Source organism: Salmo salar, chromosome ssa09 (genome assembly GCF_905237065.1).
Source record: "Salmo salar chromosome ssa09, Ssal_v3.1, whole genome shotgun sequence".
Lineage (NCBI taxonomy): Eukaryota > Metazoa > Chordata > Actinopteri > Salmoniformes > Salmonidae > Salmo > Salmo salar.
This window is the reverse complement of record NC_059450.1, coordinates 84,232,101-84,249,985: the sequence shown is the minus strand read 5'-3', so window position 1 is coordinate 84,249,985 and position 17,885 is coordinate 84,232,101. Positions and strand designations below refer to the sequence as shown.

General features: G+C 40.1%; 3 protein-coding genes across 5 annotated transcripts in view; 2 read left to right on the top strand and 1 right to left on the bottom strand.

The window, feature by feature from the left end:
• Positions 1-1,369: 1,369 nt before the first annotated feature.
• Positions 1,370-17,885, bottom strand: part of LOC106612085 (phospholipase A and acyltransferase 4) — a 21,552-nt gene continuing 5,036 nt past the window's right edge. For 2 of the 3 annotated variants that reach the window (XM_045724132.1, XM_045724133.1), the window contains exons 2-6: positions 7,654-7,758; positions 7,271-7,379; positions 3,354-3,490; positions 2,322-2,453; positions 1,370-2,119 (exon numbers count right to left, since the gene is read on the bottom strand). In XM_045724132.1, coding sequence (XP_045580088.1) covers positions 1,988-2,119; positions 2,322-2,453; positions 3,354-3,490; positions 7,271-7,379; positions 7,654-7,668 — 525 coding nt within the window. In that variant the 5' untranslated portion in view covers positions 7,669-7,758 and the 3' untranslated portion in view covers positions 1,370-1,987. Of the gene's footprint in view, positions 2,120-2,321; positions 2,454-3,353; positions 3,491-7,270; positions 7,380-7,653; positions 7,759-17,331; positions 17,537-17,885 lie in introns of those variants that run through there. The other variant, XM_014212926.2, reaches the window with a different exon arrangement.
• The window catches only part of LOC106612084 (neutral alpha-glucosidase AB), a 25,426-nt gene continuing 22,427 nt past the window's right edge, over positions 14,887-17,885 (top strand). Inside the window, exon 1 of the mRNA XM_014212925.2 lies at positions 14,887-15,234. The gene's annotated coding sequence lies outside the window, so the exon portion shown is untranslated. The remainder of the gene's footprint in view (positions 15,235-17,885) is intronic.
• LOC106612083 (integrator complex subunit 5) overlaps positions 17,548-17,885 on the top strand; it is a 3,962-nt gene continuing 3,624 nt past the window's right edge. Inside the window, exon 1 of the mRNA XM_014212920.2 lies at positions 17,548-17,746. Within this exon, the coding sequence (XP_014068395.1) occupies positions 17,667-17,746 (80 nt within the window). The 5' untranslated portion in view covers positions 17,548-17,666. The remainder of the gene's footprint in view (positions 17,747-17,885) is intronic.

Genomic DNA, 17,885 nt, shown 5'->3' with positions numbered 1-17,885 from the left:
ATAACTATTTGTTCTGCACTTTTGAAATGTACAGCGACAGAATTTAGAACATGGGCTGTTCTTACAGGCTATAGGCTACATGTACACCTCCAAGTCAGAACAGTAGGCTAAGTTATGAGGGGGAAAGGGACCAAATTATTAAGGTGAGGCACATGGGCTACTAATAGCTTACTACACAACATACACTTAATATTACTTTCTTAGCTACAGTATACATATCTTCCTGGCATATTACATCATTTATGCAGCTGCATACAATACATTTTTGGACTCACCTTATTGTGCTGTGTTCACTTGAACAGGAAGTTGGCGCGGCGGTCCTTGTGGGAAAATTTTGTCATCAAAGTCTGGCATTCTCTGGATTTATATTGCTTTCAAGACAACTGGGAACTCTGGGAAAAAAACAAGGCTGAATCATGACTTCAGTGATCTTCAGGTCAGAGCTCTAGAAAGAGGCCAGAGTTCCTGACTTGGAATTACAAGTTGGATGACCGTTAAAAACGTATTTTCCCAGTCAGAGCTAGTTTTTTTCCCAGAATTCCCAGTTCTCTTGAACTCACCGAAGTCTGAGAATTCCCAGTTCTGAGTTTCCAGTTGTTTTGAACGTGGCAGAAGTTATGCTGCATTGAGAGTATGGCCAATGTACTACAACTTTTTTGGCCAATGGTGTTGAATGTTTATTTTAAGCTTGGAAAAGAGACCCTTAAACCCAGACTTGGACCACACACCCACTCCACTGAATAGCAGGTTAGTGATTGCTTTGCAACGCTTGCAGTTAGTCACCGATTCCTTCCAAACCACTCATTGTTGAATTTGTGATTTCCAACTTGTTGTGTAATGTTCATGTCCAATGGCCGATGAGCACCAATACGTTTTATCTATAATTTCTCTTCATATTACAAGGATTGAAAAGGATTTTCCAGTAGATTGTCTACATAATTCATGACGATGACTGCTTGTCTAGCTTGCTAGCTAAGATTTTTAAAGTATGATGTTGTCATGATCAGTCCAATCAAAGCTACGGTAGATATAACGTGATTTGACATCATTTTTATCTGTGGCCAATGACCTTGAGGTTCTTGGATGGGCACTTCCAATGTAACTCTATGGCAGCACCCAAGGGGTTTGAATTTTCAAGCTCTAGCCGTAGATTTTGCAGTGACGTAGTGTCCCCATGAGTGACAAAACACTGAGCCAATCACGGCGCAACTAGAGAACATTACCAACCCCTACGCTCCGTATTTTCCACTGGCTGCCCCTCCACCACAGAAAGCACTGAGCTAGGCTGAAACACCTGCATGTTGGAGCTGCCTTACTCAAGAAAGCAAAAAAGAGACCATGTTTGTATTTTGTTTTATTAACTCAATGATTCTTTTTTTTTTTTTTTTTACAATGTCTGCAAACTGATATGTGACACGTTTTAATGCCAAAATAACATGCAAAACAGGCACACATTTTTTAAATATATATATATTTTTTATTTTTTTATTAGCTAAACAGGTGGGTCTCAAGACAGCCCACTGGATGTATCCACTCCGACCCTAACCAGGAGTAGTTCTGTGGGTCCTAAAGACAGTTGACTTCATTATAGAAATATCAGAACTTCAGTGGAATACCATTTTATCCCATTATAAACAGATCTCAGTCTACATAAATATGTTGAAACTTTAGTAGGGAAACTTCATAGCTTATAAGTAACTGACAATTTTTTTGTTAAATCAGCTAGCAGCCTGCAAGGCTATGACACCTTCAAGGCTTTAAACCTTGGAATTATAACAAGACACTGTTCCTCGTTTCCTTTGTGCTTTCAAATCACGTCTGTGTAATTGTAAAAGTAAAAAAAAAAAGATGTACGGAAATACTCAATCCTCCCTTCTGAAAACCACAGAATTATTCAAGTGACGAGGGCAGTAGTACTGTAATTGAATAATTAATCTCTATCAGGCTTATTGGTGATTGGCTGCTCAGGAAGCTATCATACAGGTGCTCACTTATATTCTCCTCCTTTATTCTTCTTTTTGCTTCCACCTCCAAAGATGGCCGCCGCGACACCTGCAACAGCAAGGACTCCGAAGCCCACCATTGCGGCCATTCCCACTGTTTCCGCAGCCCGCCGAACCTGGCAGAAAAAAACATTAATTTGAATGAATGACTGATTCAGAAATAGTCATAGCTGCTTTGAATGTATAACAACAAGTAATCCAGTTACTCTACACTCTCTTGACACACATTCATAGCTTCAGAATGTCATTATGGCTCACAAGATAAATCTATGCTGAGCACAGTACACCTATTGATGAGCACCAGTCCATTGTACCTACCTGTCGAGACTCAGCCTTCCCATATCTCAGCTCTGTAACAAAGTGCTCACAGTTCCCCTTGAAGACACAGAAGGGCAGCTCCTGGTCCACATAGGCCTGGGCTTCCTTCAGTATCTCACAGATGGGTCTGACCTATAATAATATAATGCATGACATTTAGCAGATAATTTTATGCTAAGCAATTTATGCCATTTAGCAGACGTTGTTATCTTAAGCGAACTTACACTAGTGCATGCATATATTTTCATTTGGGTGGCCCCAGCGGGAATCAAAACACAATTCTCTCATTGCAAGCACCATGCTCTATCAACTGAGCCACATAGGATCACACAGGCTGGCACCTTATTCCCAGCGGTGGAAAAAGTACTCAATTGTCATACTTGAGTAAAAGTAAAGATACCTTAATAGAAAATGCCTCAAGTAAAAGTGAAAGTCACCCAGTAAAATACTACTTGAGTAAAAATCTAAAAGTATTTGGTTTTAAATGTACTTAAGTATCAAAAGTAAATGGAATTGCTAAAATGTACTTAAGTACCAAAAGTAAAAGTATAAACCATTTCAAATTCCTTATATTAAATAAACCAGACAGAATCATTTTCTTTTATTTATTTATTGGCAGAGAGCCAAGGGCACACTCCAACACTTAGACATAATTTACAAATGAAGCATTTGTGTTTAGTGAGTCTGCCAGGGCAGAGGCAGTAGAGATGACCAGGGATGTTCTCTTGATAAGTGTGTGAACTGGACCATTTTTCTGTAAAAATGTAACGAGTACTTTTGGGTGTCAGGGAAAATGTATGGAGTAAAAAGTACATCTTTTTTTTTAGGAACGTAGTGAAGTAAAAGTAGGCAAAAATATAAATAGTAAAGTAAAGTACAGATACCCCCAAAAAGACTTAAGTAGTACTTCAAAGTATTTTTACTTAAGTACTTTACACCACTGCTTATTCCCTACATAGTGCACTATGTTTGACCAGGGCCCCATGGGGTGCTATTTTGGGTCGCAACCATACTGTACTTACTGGTACTGACCTGGTAATCCTGATCCAGCTGGTTGTTGATGCACCACCGATCATGCCCCACCACGTCCCAGATCTCTTCCTTCTTCACCTTAGCTTTGTCACTGAGCACAGACATCAGGATGTTGGAACTGGCTCCAGGGACCTCGGCTGGGGAGCAAAGAGACATGGGAGAAGGAGAGGGAAAAGTTCCAAGGGAGGGGGTGCACAGACAAAACATGTCATAAAACATATCATCAGTGCCAAAGATGAGTTTAAAGTTGAGTTTTGTCACATTAGTTTTTGTCAGAAAGTATTCACACCCCTTGACATTTTCCACATTTTTGTTGCGTTACAGCCTGAATTTAAAATGGAAGAAATTGAGATTTTGTGTCTTTGGCCTACACACAATAACCCATAATGCCAAAGTGGAATGATGGTTTTCAAAATTTGTAAAAATGAATTAAAATTGAAAATCTGAAATGTCTTCAGTCAATAAGTATTTAACCCCTTTGTTATGACAAGCCTAAATGCGTTCAGGGGTAAAAATGTGCTTAACAAGTCACATAAAACGTTTTTTTCCCCTTCACCTTTCAGCAGAACAATATTCTAAAACACAGGGCCAAATATACACTGGAGTTGCTTACCAAGGTGACAATGAATGTTCCTGAGTGGCCTAGTAGCAGTTTAGACTTAAATCGTCTTGAAAATCTATGGAAAGACTTGAAAATAGCTGTCTAGCAATAATCAACAACCAACTTGACAGAGCTTGAAGATTGTTTAAAAGAAAAATGAGCAAATATTGTACAATCCAAGTGTACAATATCTCCTAGGGACTTACCCAGAAAGACTCACAGCTGTAATCTCTGCCAAATGTATTTCTAACAATGACTCAGGGGGTTGAAAACTTATCCAATCAAGAAAAAGTGCATTCAGAAAGTATTCAGACCCCTTGACTTTTTCCACATTTTGTTAATAGCAAAGCAAAAACAGGTTTTTCGAAATGCTAGCAAATATATACAAATAAAAACCGAAATACCTTATTTACATAAGTATTCAGACCCTTTGCTATGAGACTCAAAATTGAGCTCAGGTGCATCCTGCTTCCATAGATCATCCTTGAGATGTTTCTACAACTTGATTGGAGTCCACCTGTGGTAAATTCAATTGATTGGGAATGATTTGGAAAGGCACACACCTCTCTATACAAGGTCCCACAGTTGGCAGTGCATGTCAGAGCAAAAACCAAGCCATGAGGTCGAAGGAATTGTCAGTAGAGCTCCGAAACAGGATTGTGTTGAGGCACAGATCTGGGGAAGGGTGCCAACAAATTTCTGCAGCATTGAAGGTCCCCAAGAACATAGCGGCCTCCATCATTCTTAAATGGAAGAAGTTTAGAACCACTAAGACTCTTCCTAGAGCTGGCCGCCAGGCCAAACTGAGCAATCGGGGGAGAAGGGCCTTGGTAATGGAGGTGACCAAGAACCCGATGGTCACTCTGACAGAGCTCCAGAGTTCCTCTGTGGAGATGGGAGAATCTCCCAAAAGGACAACCATCTCTGCAGCACTCCACCAATCAGGCCTTTATGGTAAAGTGGCCAGACGGAAGCCACTCCTCAGTAAGAGGCACATGACAGCCCGCTTGGAGTTTGCCTCTCTTTGGCCTGAACGCCAAGCATCACGTCTGGAGGAAACCTGGCACCATCCCTACGGTGAAGCATGGTGGTGGCAGGGACTGGAAGACTAGTCAGAATGGAAGGAAAGATAAACGGAGCAAAGTACAAGCTTCTAGCATCATACCCAAGAAGGCTCGAGGCTGTAATCGCTGCCAAAGGTGCTTCAACAAAGTACTGCGTAAAAGGTCTGAATACTTATGTAGATGAGATATTTCAGTTTTGTATTTTCTTTCAATTTTCAAACATTTATAAAAAACTGTTTTTGCTTTGTCATTATGGGGTATTGTATGTAGACTGATGAGGGGGAAAAAACTATTTACTCAGTTTTGGAATAAGGCTGTAACGTAACAAAATGTAGAAAAAGTCAAGGGGTCTGAATACTTTCCGAATGCACTGTATATTAGTGTTTTATTTTCCATTAATTAAATTAGTTTTAATTCCACTTTGACAGAGTATTTTGTGTAGATTCTTGAAAGAAAATGATAATTAAATCCATTTCAATCCCACTTTGTAACCACAAAATTTGGAAAAAGTACTTTCTGAAGCCATTGTCTGTACTCTATATCTACAGTGCCTTGCAAAAGTATTCTTGCCCCTTTGGCGTTTTTCCTATTTTGTTTCATTATAACCTGTAATTTAAATAGATTTTTATTTGGATTTCATGTAATGGACATAGACAAAAAATACAAAATTGGTGAAGTAAAAAAAAAAAAACCTTGTTTAAAATAATTCAGGAAAATAAAAAAACGGAAAAGTGGTGTGTGTATATGTATTCGCACCCTTCACTATGAAGCCCCTAAATAAGACCTGGTGCAACCAATTACCTTCAGAAGTCACATAATTAGTTAAATAAAGTCCACCTGTGTGCAATCTAAGTGTCACATGATCTGTCACATGATCTCAGTATATATACACATCGGTTCTGAAAGGCCCCAGAGTCTGCAACACTCCTAAGCAAGGGGCACCACCAAGCAAGCGGCACTATGAAGACCAAGGAGCTCTACAAACAGGTCAGGGACAAAGTTCTGGAGAAGTACAGATCAGGATTGGGTTATAAAAAAATATCAGAAACTTTGAACATCCCACGGAGCACCATTAAATCCATTATTAAAAAAATGGAAAGAATATGGCACCACAACAAACCTGCCAAGAGAGGGCCGCCCACCAAAACTCACAGACCAGGCAAGGAGGGCATTAATCAGAGAGGCAACAAAGAGACCAAAGATAACACTGAAAGAGCTGCAAAGCTCCACAGCGTAGATTGGAGTATCTGTCCATAGGACCACTTTAAGCAGTACACTGCACAGAGCTGGGCTTTACGGAAGAGTGGCCAGAAAAAAGCCATTGCTTAAAGAAGAAAATAGGCAAACACGTTTGGTGTTCGCCAAAAGGCATGTGGGAGACTCCCCAAACATATGGAAGAAGGTACTCTGGTAAGATGAGACTAACATTTATATTTTTGGCCATCAAGGAAAACGCTTTGTCTGGCACAAACCCAACACCTCTCATCACCCCGAGAACACCATCCCCACAGTGAAGCATGGTGGTGGCAGCATCATGCTGTGGGGATGTTTTTCGTCGGCAGGGACTGGGAAACTGGTCAGAATTGAAGGAATGATGGGCGGCGCTAAATATAGGGAAATTCTTGAGGGAAACCTGTTTCAGTCTTCCAGAGACTTGAGACTGGGACGGAGGTCCACCTTCCAGCAGGACAATGACCCTAAGCATACTGCTAAACGTTTTGGATTTAAATGTTTTGGTATGGCCTAGTCAAAGCCCAGACCTCAATCCAATTGAGAATCTGTGGTATGATTTAAAAATTGCTGTACACAAGCGGAACCCATCCAACTTGAAGGAGCTGGAGCAGTTTGCCTTGAAGAATGGGCAAAAATCCCAGTGGCTAGATGTGCCAATCTTATAGAGACATACCCCAAGCGACTTGCAGCTGTAATTGCTGCAAAAGGTGGCTCTACAAAGTATTGACTTTAGGGGGGTGAATAGTTATGCACGCTCAAGTTCTGTTTTTTTTGTCTTATTTCTAGTTTGTTTCAAAATAAAAAATATTTAGCATCTTCAAAAGTAGTAGGCATGTTGTTTAAATCAAATGATACAAAACCCACAAAAATTTTAATTCCAGGCTGTAAGGCAACAAAATAGGAAAAATGCCAAGGGGGGTGAATACTTTCGCAAGCCACTGTATGTACGCTACTGTATATAAATTGTTGAGTGCACTATATCTTCTAAAATAAAGATTTGATCATACTCTATAACTCACAGGGTGGGGCCAGGTGAATGACAAAACCGTCACCAACGTACAAAGTCCAGTGCTGGAAATTCCCTCTGAATATCTCAATCAGGTCCCCTGGCTCTGGCTTCTCATCGTACTGTCAAGGAAGAAATAATAAGTATGATTTAGCAAATCTATGTATTGCCACATACAGGGGTGTTGTTGCTAGACACCCTCTTGTTAAAGTATGCAACCACCAACCAACTGCCAAGTATGCCGTTCTGAAAGGGAACGTGCTCAGATCAGGGAACAAAGCTAAGTTCTTCGTCGTGCAAACACTACTTTGTACAAACAAAATGTAAATATTTGCATAAAAACAGACTACACAGAGACAGTGGACACAATCAACATTTGGATTGGACTTTACTTACCAATGTCGGAGCCATGGTTACCGTTATTTCCTTTTCACAGCTTTGATTTCCCTTCTGCTTGTAAATAACTTTACGTTTCCTATTTCCTGAGCTTTTATCTCAACCCTGTAAAGTCAGAACAAAATCGATGGGTTATATTTAGGAGGCCTGTTTTCCTAAGACATTAGCTAACAAAATATTAGGCAATCTATTGGCTAATAAACTAGATACTGATCTAATTTCACTATGTTCTGGTGTCTATAGAAAATCAGTGGAGTGTATTCATGGATGCCAAGGGGAGCCAGGCTACACAAAAAAAAAGAACAAAAAAAAGAAAATATATAATTTTCCAATGACTTTTGTCTCTCTGTTTCAGAATTTTTCTTCAATTCCCAAGAGGCTGAATGTATCTATGGAGCGAGATAGCTGCCAAAAGGTTAAACGTACGTATCGTAAGGATCGGAAGAAAATCCATGTGTGAAACAGAAAACGTAACCGTTAAATTAGATCTGTAAACGTATGTTACGACTATGAATGAACATTTACACGTTCAATTCTTACTTTACGTCTCCCTTTACTCGGTTACAGATCTTTTTTATACGCACAAACTTTTGTCAGGAATGTGACATCTGCAAAGGACATGAACCGAATGTAGCTAGTCAAAGATAGCTAGTCAATCAAGCAACTCTAGCCAAAACGTTATAGTTGATTTGCAGCTTCCGGTTTCATTTCCAGAATAAAAGTCTAGAGCTTGTTTTAGAACGGCATTCGATAACGACGTTATAACAGTAGATGACGTAATACAGGCTTGTGCCTTCAGCAAATGACTTGTGTGAGAATTATATTATAAAGACACAGAAGAGCCTTGTCTAGAATAACCGCCTGAGCTGCAAAATAGAAAGTAAATATGATTTAGGCCTATTCCACTATCTAAATATACTGGTGTGTGTTATTTAACAGTCATATAATTGCATTATTTATTTTTATAGCCGCGTGGGGGCTACTGTGGTGATCATGTACACTTTTTCCAGTATTTGGGAGCACGGACTGTAGGCCTTATACTAGGCATTTTGACTGTTGTATTTGCGAATTCCACTCTGTATGTAGGCTTATAGCCATTTGCATTGCACAACCCCATCACACAGAGGCTATATCCATATCAATAAATTAGATTCAAGAAATATTTATTAAGTCTTGGCTATAACCTGTCCTGAGCTAAATAGCCAAGGGGTCCCAAATGGTCAAGACTATGAATAGCCTATTCTTATTGCCAGATTGGTTTTCCCTATCCTATCAGCCACTGCATGTGCTTCTTCAACTATTTAGTTTCAAATGTATTTAGAGGCTATATTTAGATGCCTGTGAGCTGGGGTCTCTTTTTAAGGGGAGGCCTATAATAAAAACAGTAATAAAACACAAATAGAGTTCTACAATTATTCTGCAAGACACCAGTACCCAAAATGATAGCCTAAATTGCAATGCCTACAAGTTTGTGGATAGGCCTAAATTAAACATTGAATTATTAGTAATATAGAATGGAGACTTTTAACTTGAAAACGTGCAGGATACCTCTTTCCGGTTTCCCAGACTTCCGTTTTTTTTATACTGTGTTATGCTTGTTCTCATAGTACTCCTCACAAGTTTTTATTGTTGGTGAGATGAAATTGACAAAAGTCGGAAAGGTATTATTGTACATCCGAATTGCAACACAAGATTTGTTCAAGACTAAAAGTTTTGTCCGTAATCATAACATGGTGTTTGTATGTTCACAGATGAAATTTCACATTTACGTTTAATGTTTCACGTATGGATTTTCTTACGATCCTAACGATTCATACGTTCAACCTTTTGGCAGCTATCTGGCTCCATATGTATCTCACCGGAGAAAGCATGTGAGTGCCCCTCTGTCTCTTTATGAGTAGGCCATCTATCTGATGCTGTCTGATCCAAACGAGTATGACATTGTTGCCGCCCATGGCATTGAATGGAATGCAAGGGAAGCATGCGTGCATTTGGCCTACCTTGATAAAAAGTATAAAAAATTTGCCAATCAGCGTTGATCTAAACTGAGCGAGCTCAACTGTGAATGGTCTTGGCACACCAAAAGAAAGTGTCAAGGGAAGCCAGCTTGGATTTTGGTGTCACTCCTATCAAATCGCATTGAGCGCATACGTCATTGACAGAAACAACTTGAATTGTTGCATCTTGTTTTGTTGTTGTCCTCCGGTGGCTAGCTAGCTAGCTAAAATTGTCCCTTTCCTAAATTAGCCATGGATGGAGATAGGGATTTGGACATGTGGTTTTACTTAATTCTCCTTACTGGCCAATGATTATAACGGTGATTCTGATCCAACCATTAATTCAAACATTGTTGTGCATCTGGCCTGAGAGGATGGAAGTTCAATATGTAGCTAGATGTAGAAGGGTAATGTTAACGAGCTAACTTTGCCCATGAATGGAAGTTAGGCTAGCAAACAACCATTTTAGCCAGGTAGCCTAGGACAACAAGAAATAAAAGCCTGTACTGTATGACAGAGTGATAGACCGTTTTGTCAACATGAAAGAGAGGAGGATGGCATTGGAGTTTCTCTACAAGTAGGGTGTCAACATATTTTTCTACTTGCACAAACGCACACACAGAAATCAGAACCATGGACAGCCGCATCTTAAATATATATATAGAGAGAGCGAACAGACACAGAGAGCATGGGCTCTTGAGTTCTTCTGCAAAAAGATAGAATTTAGAGTTCGATAAATGTAAATAAACTTGCATTTTTTTGCTAGGACATCAAAACATCAAAACCCTCATTCCAAATCACAATTCCATACCTAAAACCTTAATTTTGAACAAAATTACATGAATGGACTATTACTACCAAGGATTATCAAGAAGAAAAAAAACTTCTAACAAACCAAAACCTGCATAAGAAACACAGCGGAACATGGAAATACCATCCAACACAAAACTAGGTGAGTAATGTTCAGTCTGACCCTACTTCTGAAGCCAAAAATTAAAAGACAATCTCTAGGTCATTTTGTTATATAAAGCTTAATAAATAAGGCTACGAAGCTACCAAGCTGCTAGGAAAGAAACTGACTGAAATTCACACAGAAGTGTGAAGTGAGAAATGTGAAAACTGTTGAGCCTAACAATGGCAGGAGAGTTTCCCCAAACAATTCGATTTGCTGGTTTTACGCATCACAATTTCAAATAACTCTTTGTTGACTGTTGCTGGGTGTTATCGGCCACCTCGAAGACACCTGGACCATCTTTTTTGATATTTTCAGTGGTATCGTTAACCTCTATGGGCTATCCCGTGGCGCGATATTCAAATACCTCAAAACTGCAAAAACTTCAATTTTTCAAACATATGACTATTTTACAGCATTTTAAAGACAAGACTCTCGTTAATCTAACCACACTGTCCGATTTCAAAAAGGCTTTACAACGAAAGCAAAACATTAGATTATGTCAGCAGAGTACCCAGCCAGAAATAATCAGACACACATTTTTCAAGCTAGCATATAATGTCACATAAACCCAAACCACAGCTAAATGCAGCACTAACCTTTGATGATCTTCATCAGATGACAACCCTAGGACATTATGTTATACAATACATGCATGTTTTGTTCAATCAAGTTCATATTTATATCAAAAAACAGCTTTTTACATTAGCATGTGACTAGCATGTGACTAGCATTCCGACAGAACACTGCCGGTGAATTTACTAAATTACTTACGATAAACATTCACAAAAAACATAACAATTATTTTAAGAATTATAGATACAGAACTCCTCTATGCACTCGATATGTCCGATTTTAAAATAGCTTTTCGGTGAAAGCACATTTTGCAATATTCTAAGTAGATAGCCCGGCATCACAGGGCTAGCTATTTAGACACCCACCAAGTTTAGCACTCACCAAAGTCAGATTTACTATAAGAAAAATGTTATTACCTTTGCTGTTCTTCGTCAGAATGCACTCCCAGGACTTCAGCTTCAATAACAAATGTTGGTTTGGTCCCAAATAATCCATTGTTATATCCAAATAGCGGCGTTTTGTTCGTGCGTTCAAGACACTATCCGAAAGGGTAAATAAGGGTGACGAGCATGGCGCATTTCGTGACAAAAAAAATCTAAATATTCCATTACCGTACTTCGAAGCATGTCAACCGCTGTTTAAAATCAATTTTTATGCAATTTTGCTCGTAAAAAAGCGATAATATTCAGACCGGGAAAGCGTGTATACGTACAAAGAGAGAGAAAATAAAAACATCTCGTGCCCTCGTGCACGAGCCTGAGTCTCAGAGTACTCTGACCAGCCACTATCCAAACGCGATAATGTGTTTCAGCCTGGGGGTGCCTCGATATCATTCAGCTTTTTCCCGGGCTCTGAGAGCCTATGGGAGCCGTAGGAAGTGTCACGTTACAGCAAAGATCCTCAGTCTTCAATAAAAAGAGCCAAGATGAACAACAACTTGTCAGACAGGCCACTTCCTGTTCAGAATCTTCTCAGGTTTTTGCCTGCCATATGAGTTCTGTTATACTCACAGACACCATTCAAACAGTTTTAGAAACTTTAGGGTGTTTTCGATCCAAAGCCAATAATTATATGCATATTCTAGTTACTGGGCAGGAGTAGTAACCAGATTAAATCGGGTACGTTTTTTATCCGGCCGTGTCAATACTGCCCCCTAGCCCTAACATGTTAAGGAGCAGTTCTCTCTATGTGGGTCTAACAGCAAGAAGTTCTGGAAAACGTTTAAAGACCTGGAGAATAAACCCTCCTCCTCACAGCTGCCCATGTCCCTTAATGTTGATGATGTGGTTGTTACTGACAAGGAGCACATGGCTGAGCTCTTTAATCACCACTTCATTAAGTCAGGATTCCTATTTGACTCTGCCATGACTCCTTGAACCGTTCAACGTTTCATCATATCCCACCCCTTGTAATGCGACTATCCCTGATGGTGCTCCATCTTTTTCCCCTGCCCCGCTACAAAGTTTCTCCCTGTAGGCGGTCACTGAGTCCAAGGTGCTAGAGGAGCTCCTTAAACTTGACCCCAAAAAAACATCTGGTTCGGATGGTTTAGACACTTTCTTCTTTAAGTTTGCTGCCCCTATCATCGCCAAGCCCGTCTCTCCTCTCTGGGGAGGTTCCCATTGCTTGGAAGGCAGCCACGGTTCGTCCTTTATTTAAAGGGGGAGACCAAGCTGATCCTAACTGTTATAGGCCTATTTCTATTTTGCCCTGTTTATCAAAAGTGTTGGAAAACTTGTAAAAAATCAACTGACTGGCTTTCTTGACGTCTATAGTATTCTCTCGGGTACGCAATCTGGTTTCCACTTAGGTTATGGATGTGTCACTGCAACCTTAAAGGTCCTCAATGATGTCACCATTGCCCTTGATTCTAAGCAGTGTTGTGCTGCTATTTTTATTGACTTGGCCAAAGCATTTGATAAGCTAGACCATTCCATTCTTGTGGGCCGGCTAAGGAGTATTGGTGTCTCTGAGGGGTCTTTGGCCTGGTTTGCTAACTACCGCTCTCAAAGAGTGGAGTGTATAAAGTCAGAACATCTGCTGTCTCAGCCACTGTCTGTCACCAAGGGAGTACCCCCAAGGCTCGATCCTAGGTCCCACGCTCTTCTCAATTTACATCAACAACACGGCTCAAGCAGTAGGGAGCTCTCTCATCCATTTATATGCAGATGATACAGTCTTATACTCAGCTGGGCCCTCCCCGGATTTTGTGTTAAACGCTCTACAACAAAGCTTTCTTAGTATCCAACAAGCTTTCTCTGTCCTTAACCTTGTTCTGAACAACTCTAAAACAAAGGTCATGTGGTTTGGTAGCAAGAAGTCCCCTCTCCCGACCAGTGTGATTACTACCTCTGAGGGTTTAGAGCTTGAGGTAGTCACCTCATACAAGTACTTGGGAGTATGGCTAGATGGTACACTGTCTTTCTCTCAGCACATATCAAAGCTGCAGGCTAAGGTTAAATCTAGACTTGGTTTCCTCTATTGTAATCGCTCCTCTTTCACCACAGCTGCCAAACTAACCCTGATTCAGATGACCATCCTACCCATGCTAGACTACGGAGACGTGATTTATAGATCGGCAGGTAAGAGTGCTCTCGAGCGGCTAGATGTTCTTTACCATTCGGCCATCAGATTTGCCACCAATGCTCCTTATAGGACACATCACTGCACTCTATTCTACTCTGTAAACTGGCCATCTCTGTATACCCGTCTCAAGGCCCACTGGTTGATGCTTATTTATAAAACCCTCTTAGGCCTCAGTCCCCTCTATCTGAGATACCTACTGCAGTCCTCATCCTCCAACATACAACACCCGTTCTGCCAGTCACATTCTGATAAAGGTTCCCAAAGCACACAGATCCCTGGGTCACTCCTCTTTTCAGTTCTCTGCAGCTAAGGACTGGAACGAGCTGCAAAAAACACTCAAACTGGACCGTTTTGTCTACATCTCTTCATTCAAAGACTCAATCATGGACACTCTTACTGACAGTTCGCGTGATGTATTGTTGTCTCCACCTTCTTGCCCTTTGTGGTGTTGTCTGTGCCCAATAATGTTTGTACCATGGTTTGTGCTGTGTCATGACTCTCCTTTGAGGATCCAAAGATCAGCGTCTACAGAGCCCTCTCACCCACAGAGGGGGGAAGGGATTGATGTGGGGGGTTTTATGACAACTCACGTCGATCGTAAATTGTAGGCAGCAGATGACTCCTTTTGGTCTCTAGTATGGGTGAATGGAATGTATCTTTGTTACAGATGATTTTGCCACCCACAACATCCAACAAGGAACACTGGGACAATATATTTCAACATCTGAATGTTGGGAATGATGAAAGATGGAATTTGGAAAATTAATGTCATTAAAAATGGTATAAACACGTTATAACGAAAGAATTGTAACTTGAGGAGCTTTTACACTGTGTATATCAGGTTTACATCCTTTACGTGGCGTAGAAAATATCAAGGATGAAGAGAATGTTTTTGTGACGATAGAATTGTGATTTTAGTTCTCTAACAAGATCATAGTAATTATAATACTTTGCCTCTTAACTAGCCATGCCCCAGGGAGCCCAGCGAGAATGTCATCATGATGAAAATGCCCCTTTTACCCAGAGGGTATAAAAGATTGAGTTAAGAATTAACATACCAGACTAAACAGACCATAAGCTGCAGCTAGGTCACAACCAATGAAAATCAACATGATGTTGAAGAAGACGAAGTAGCCTCTAACAGTCAATGTTACGGTTGAGTAGCTGTATCTAAGAAAGGGAATTTGAGTAGGAACATCTGGTTACTCTTTTCAAATCATGGCCGACTACACTGCTTTCATCACCACTTGGGATCATCGACACGGCTGATTAGCCGTCCTCAGAAGACCACTCATCCAGAACGAGTGCAAGTAAACAGACAACTAAGAAGGACATTGTGACCTGTTGTGGACAATCAGAGCCTTACACCTGAGAACGAAGGAGAAGGCCCATCCGAAGGAGAAGGCCCAATCGAACCCTTTTCACGAAGGCATGGGTGCAACAGAGATACACGACAAAGACCTTCAACACGTAAATACATGCATTACTTCTTACCCAAAGGGGCAGCAGTTCGGGGCAAAGTATTAGGGTTACTGTGAGCGTAGTTCCCCAAATGATCCAAGTGTTGTCTCTCTTTCTCTCTCTCTCTCTCTTTAACTCTCCATCTTTTGTAACAACTGTCATATTGTGTTAGTCTGCCAGGGACCTGTTGTCATCATATTAAGTTTCTAATCAATTACCTATACTGTGTGTGTGTGTCTGTGTGTATCCTGTGTTATCTTTACTTTGTTAGTAAATAAATAATGAAATACATTTGTGTGGTACAAAATGATCAGTAAGACTCAGGTTTGTGCAGATTCCAGAAGTCTGCGATGTTCAGAATGAGACTGATATGAGGTAATGATTAATAAGTGACTGTTATTGATAGATACAGTGGGGGGAAAAAGTATTTGATCCCCTGCTGATTTTGTACGTTTGCCCACTGACAAAGAAATTATCAGTCTATCATTTTAATGGTAGGTTTATTTGAACAGTGAGAGACAGAAAAACAACAACAAAAAATCCAGAAAAACACATGTCAAAAATGTTAGAAATTGATTTGCATTTTAATGAGGGAAATAAGTATTTGACCCCCTCTCAATCAGAAAGATTTCTGGCTCCCAGGTGTCTTTTATACAGGTAACAAGCTGAGATTAGGAGCACACTCTTAAAGGGAGTGCTCCTAACCGCAGCTTGCTACCTGTAAAAAAGACACCTGTCCACAGAAGCAATCAATCAATCAGATTCCAAACTCTCCACCATGGCCAAGACCAAAGAGCTCTCCAAGGATGTCAGGGACAAGATTGTAGACCTACACAAGGCTGGAATTCAAATAAACTATTCAAATAAACCTACTATTAAAATTATAGACTGATCATTTCTTTGTAAGTGGGCAAACGTACAAAATCAGCAGGGGATCAAATACTTTTTTCCCCCACTGTATATCTTTGACTTAATTCGGGAGATGGTAACTCGTTAAACAATTTCTCCCGCGGTGTACCAAAGCCCTAATGAGTTAATTGTTACATGATTAATTTAATCTGGTAACAATTACACATAGTAGGTAATTATTCGATATATAACAGTCATCACATTAATGAGAGTCACGTCACGACAGCTGCTACCATGTTGTGCTGCTGCCATGTTGTTGTCATGTTGTGTTGCTACCATGCTGTGCTTTTGTGTTGCTGCCATGCTGCTGTCGGCTTAGGTCTCTCTTTATGTAGTGTTGTGGTGTCTCATGTCGTGATGTGTGTTTTGTCCTATATTTTTATTTTATTTTGTATTTTGAATCCCAGCCCTCGTCCCCGCAGGAGGCCTTTTGCCTTTTTGTAGGCTGTCATTGTAAATAAGAATTTGTTGTTAACTGACTTGCCTAGTTAAATAAAGGTTAAATAAATAAAAAACATAATATTTATCTTACGTTGATTGGACTAAATTGTTTTTGGTATATTTTAGTTGTCACTGTATTAGACTAAGCAGAGGTGATTTGATGATGTTGAAATTGAAATGGTGTTGGAATAGTGGAGGCAACTCCTGTTTTCTTTGCAACTTGTGCTAAATATCTGTGGTTCTAAATCAATAGTTGTTTAGTGGTCCAAAAATGTCGGAAACATTAACTTGCTTGAGGTCATGTAACTGTCTATTACATGCAATATGCTATGTGGACTAAACCGAAGAGGTTGCTATCCGGTCTTGTGATAAAACAACGGTTTGGGTGAATTTATTCTGCAACTGTCTTATTGTCTCGGGCTTTAGGCCTATATATCACTGTGACAACATATTACTTAACAGGTTATAGAGCAAACAACACAATTATCACAACACATAGATTGTAATATGGCTTTTTTTCTGGCTTCCTCAGTGATTTTATCCACGCACCGCTACTGTAAAAAACATTCATTTTGCAAGGAAATAGCTAGCTACTGTAGCTTCGTTACTGTAACTGACCACAAACGGCACACGACATAGACTATGTTTGCATGCTGTCAAGACTTTCGATCCCATTTAGCAAGCTAGATATTTGTAATTCTCACAAGTACTTTAGTCCAGATAATCACTAAATACTTGTACATTCTTATAACTTACTGTAAGTTCGGTGTCGTGGCTACGATGTTGATTGCTTTACATCGAACACAGAAATAACGTTTGACGTCAACGATCAGCTGACTCGAAAAAAAGCAAACAAATCCGAGGGCGTATCTCCTGGCAGCGTGCGTGCTGACGTAGTTTCCAAGTACAGTGTCAGGCCAGTAGATGGCAATAAATTACCCCTCGAAAGACAACGATAGAATAAGAAAATAAAGACTTCCGGTTTTGGAGCGCACTTGTAACGAGCTACGAATAATCAGCTCTACACGTCAAATATGATGATATAAGGGGAGCGTTCTTATGGTTCTATTTTCAGTTTGGGAAGTTGAACGATGTGTGCCGTGTTTGACAGGACTTCCCTGACAGTCACCATGCAGACCTCTCTCACTCACACACCGCAGAATGCATTTAGGTGAGTTGGTTAGCATAGCTAGCCAGTAGTTGTAGCTATGTGGCTGCTTCCCTACTGTACCAACAAGTTCTAAGGCTGTTATTGTGCTAAGGTTAGATGCAGTGGTCAGCATTTTTCAAGCATATTTATGAAATATTAT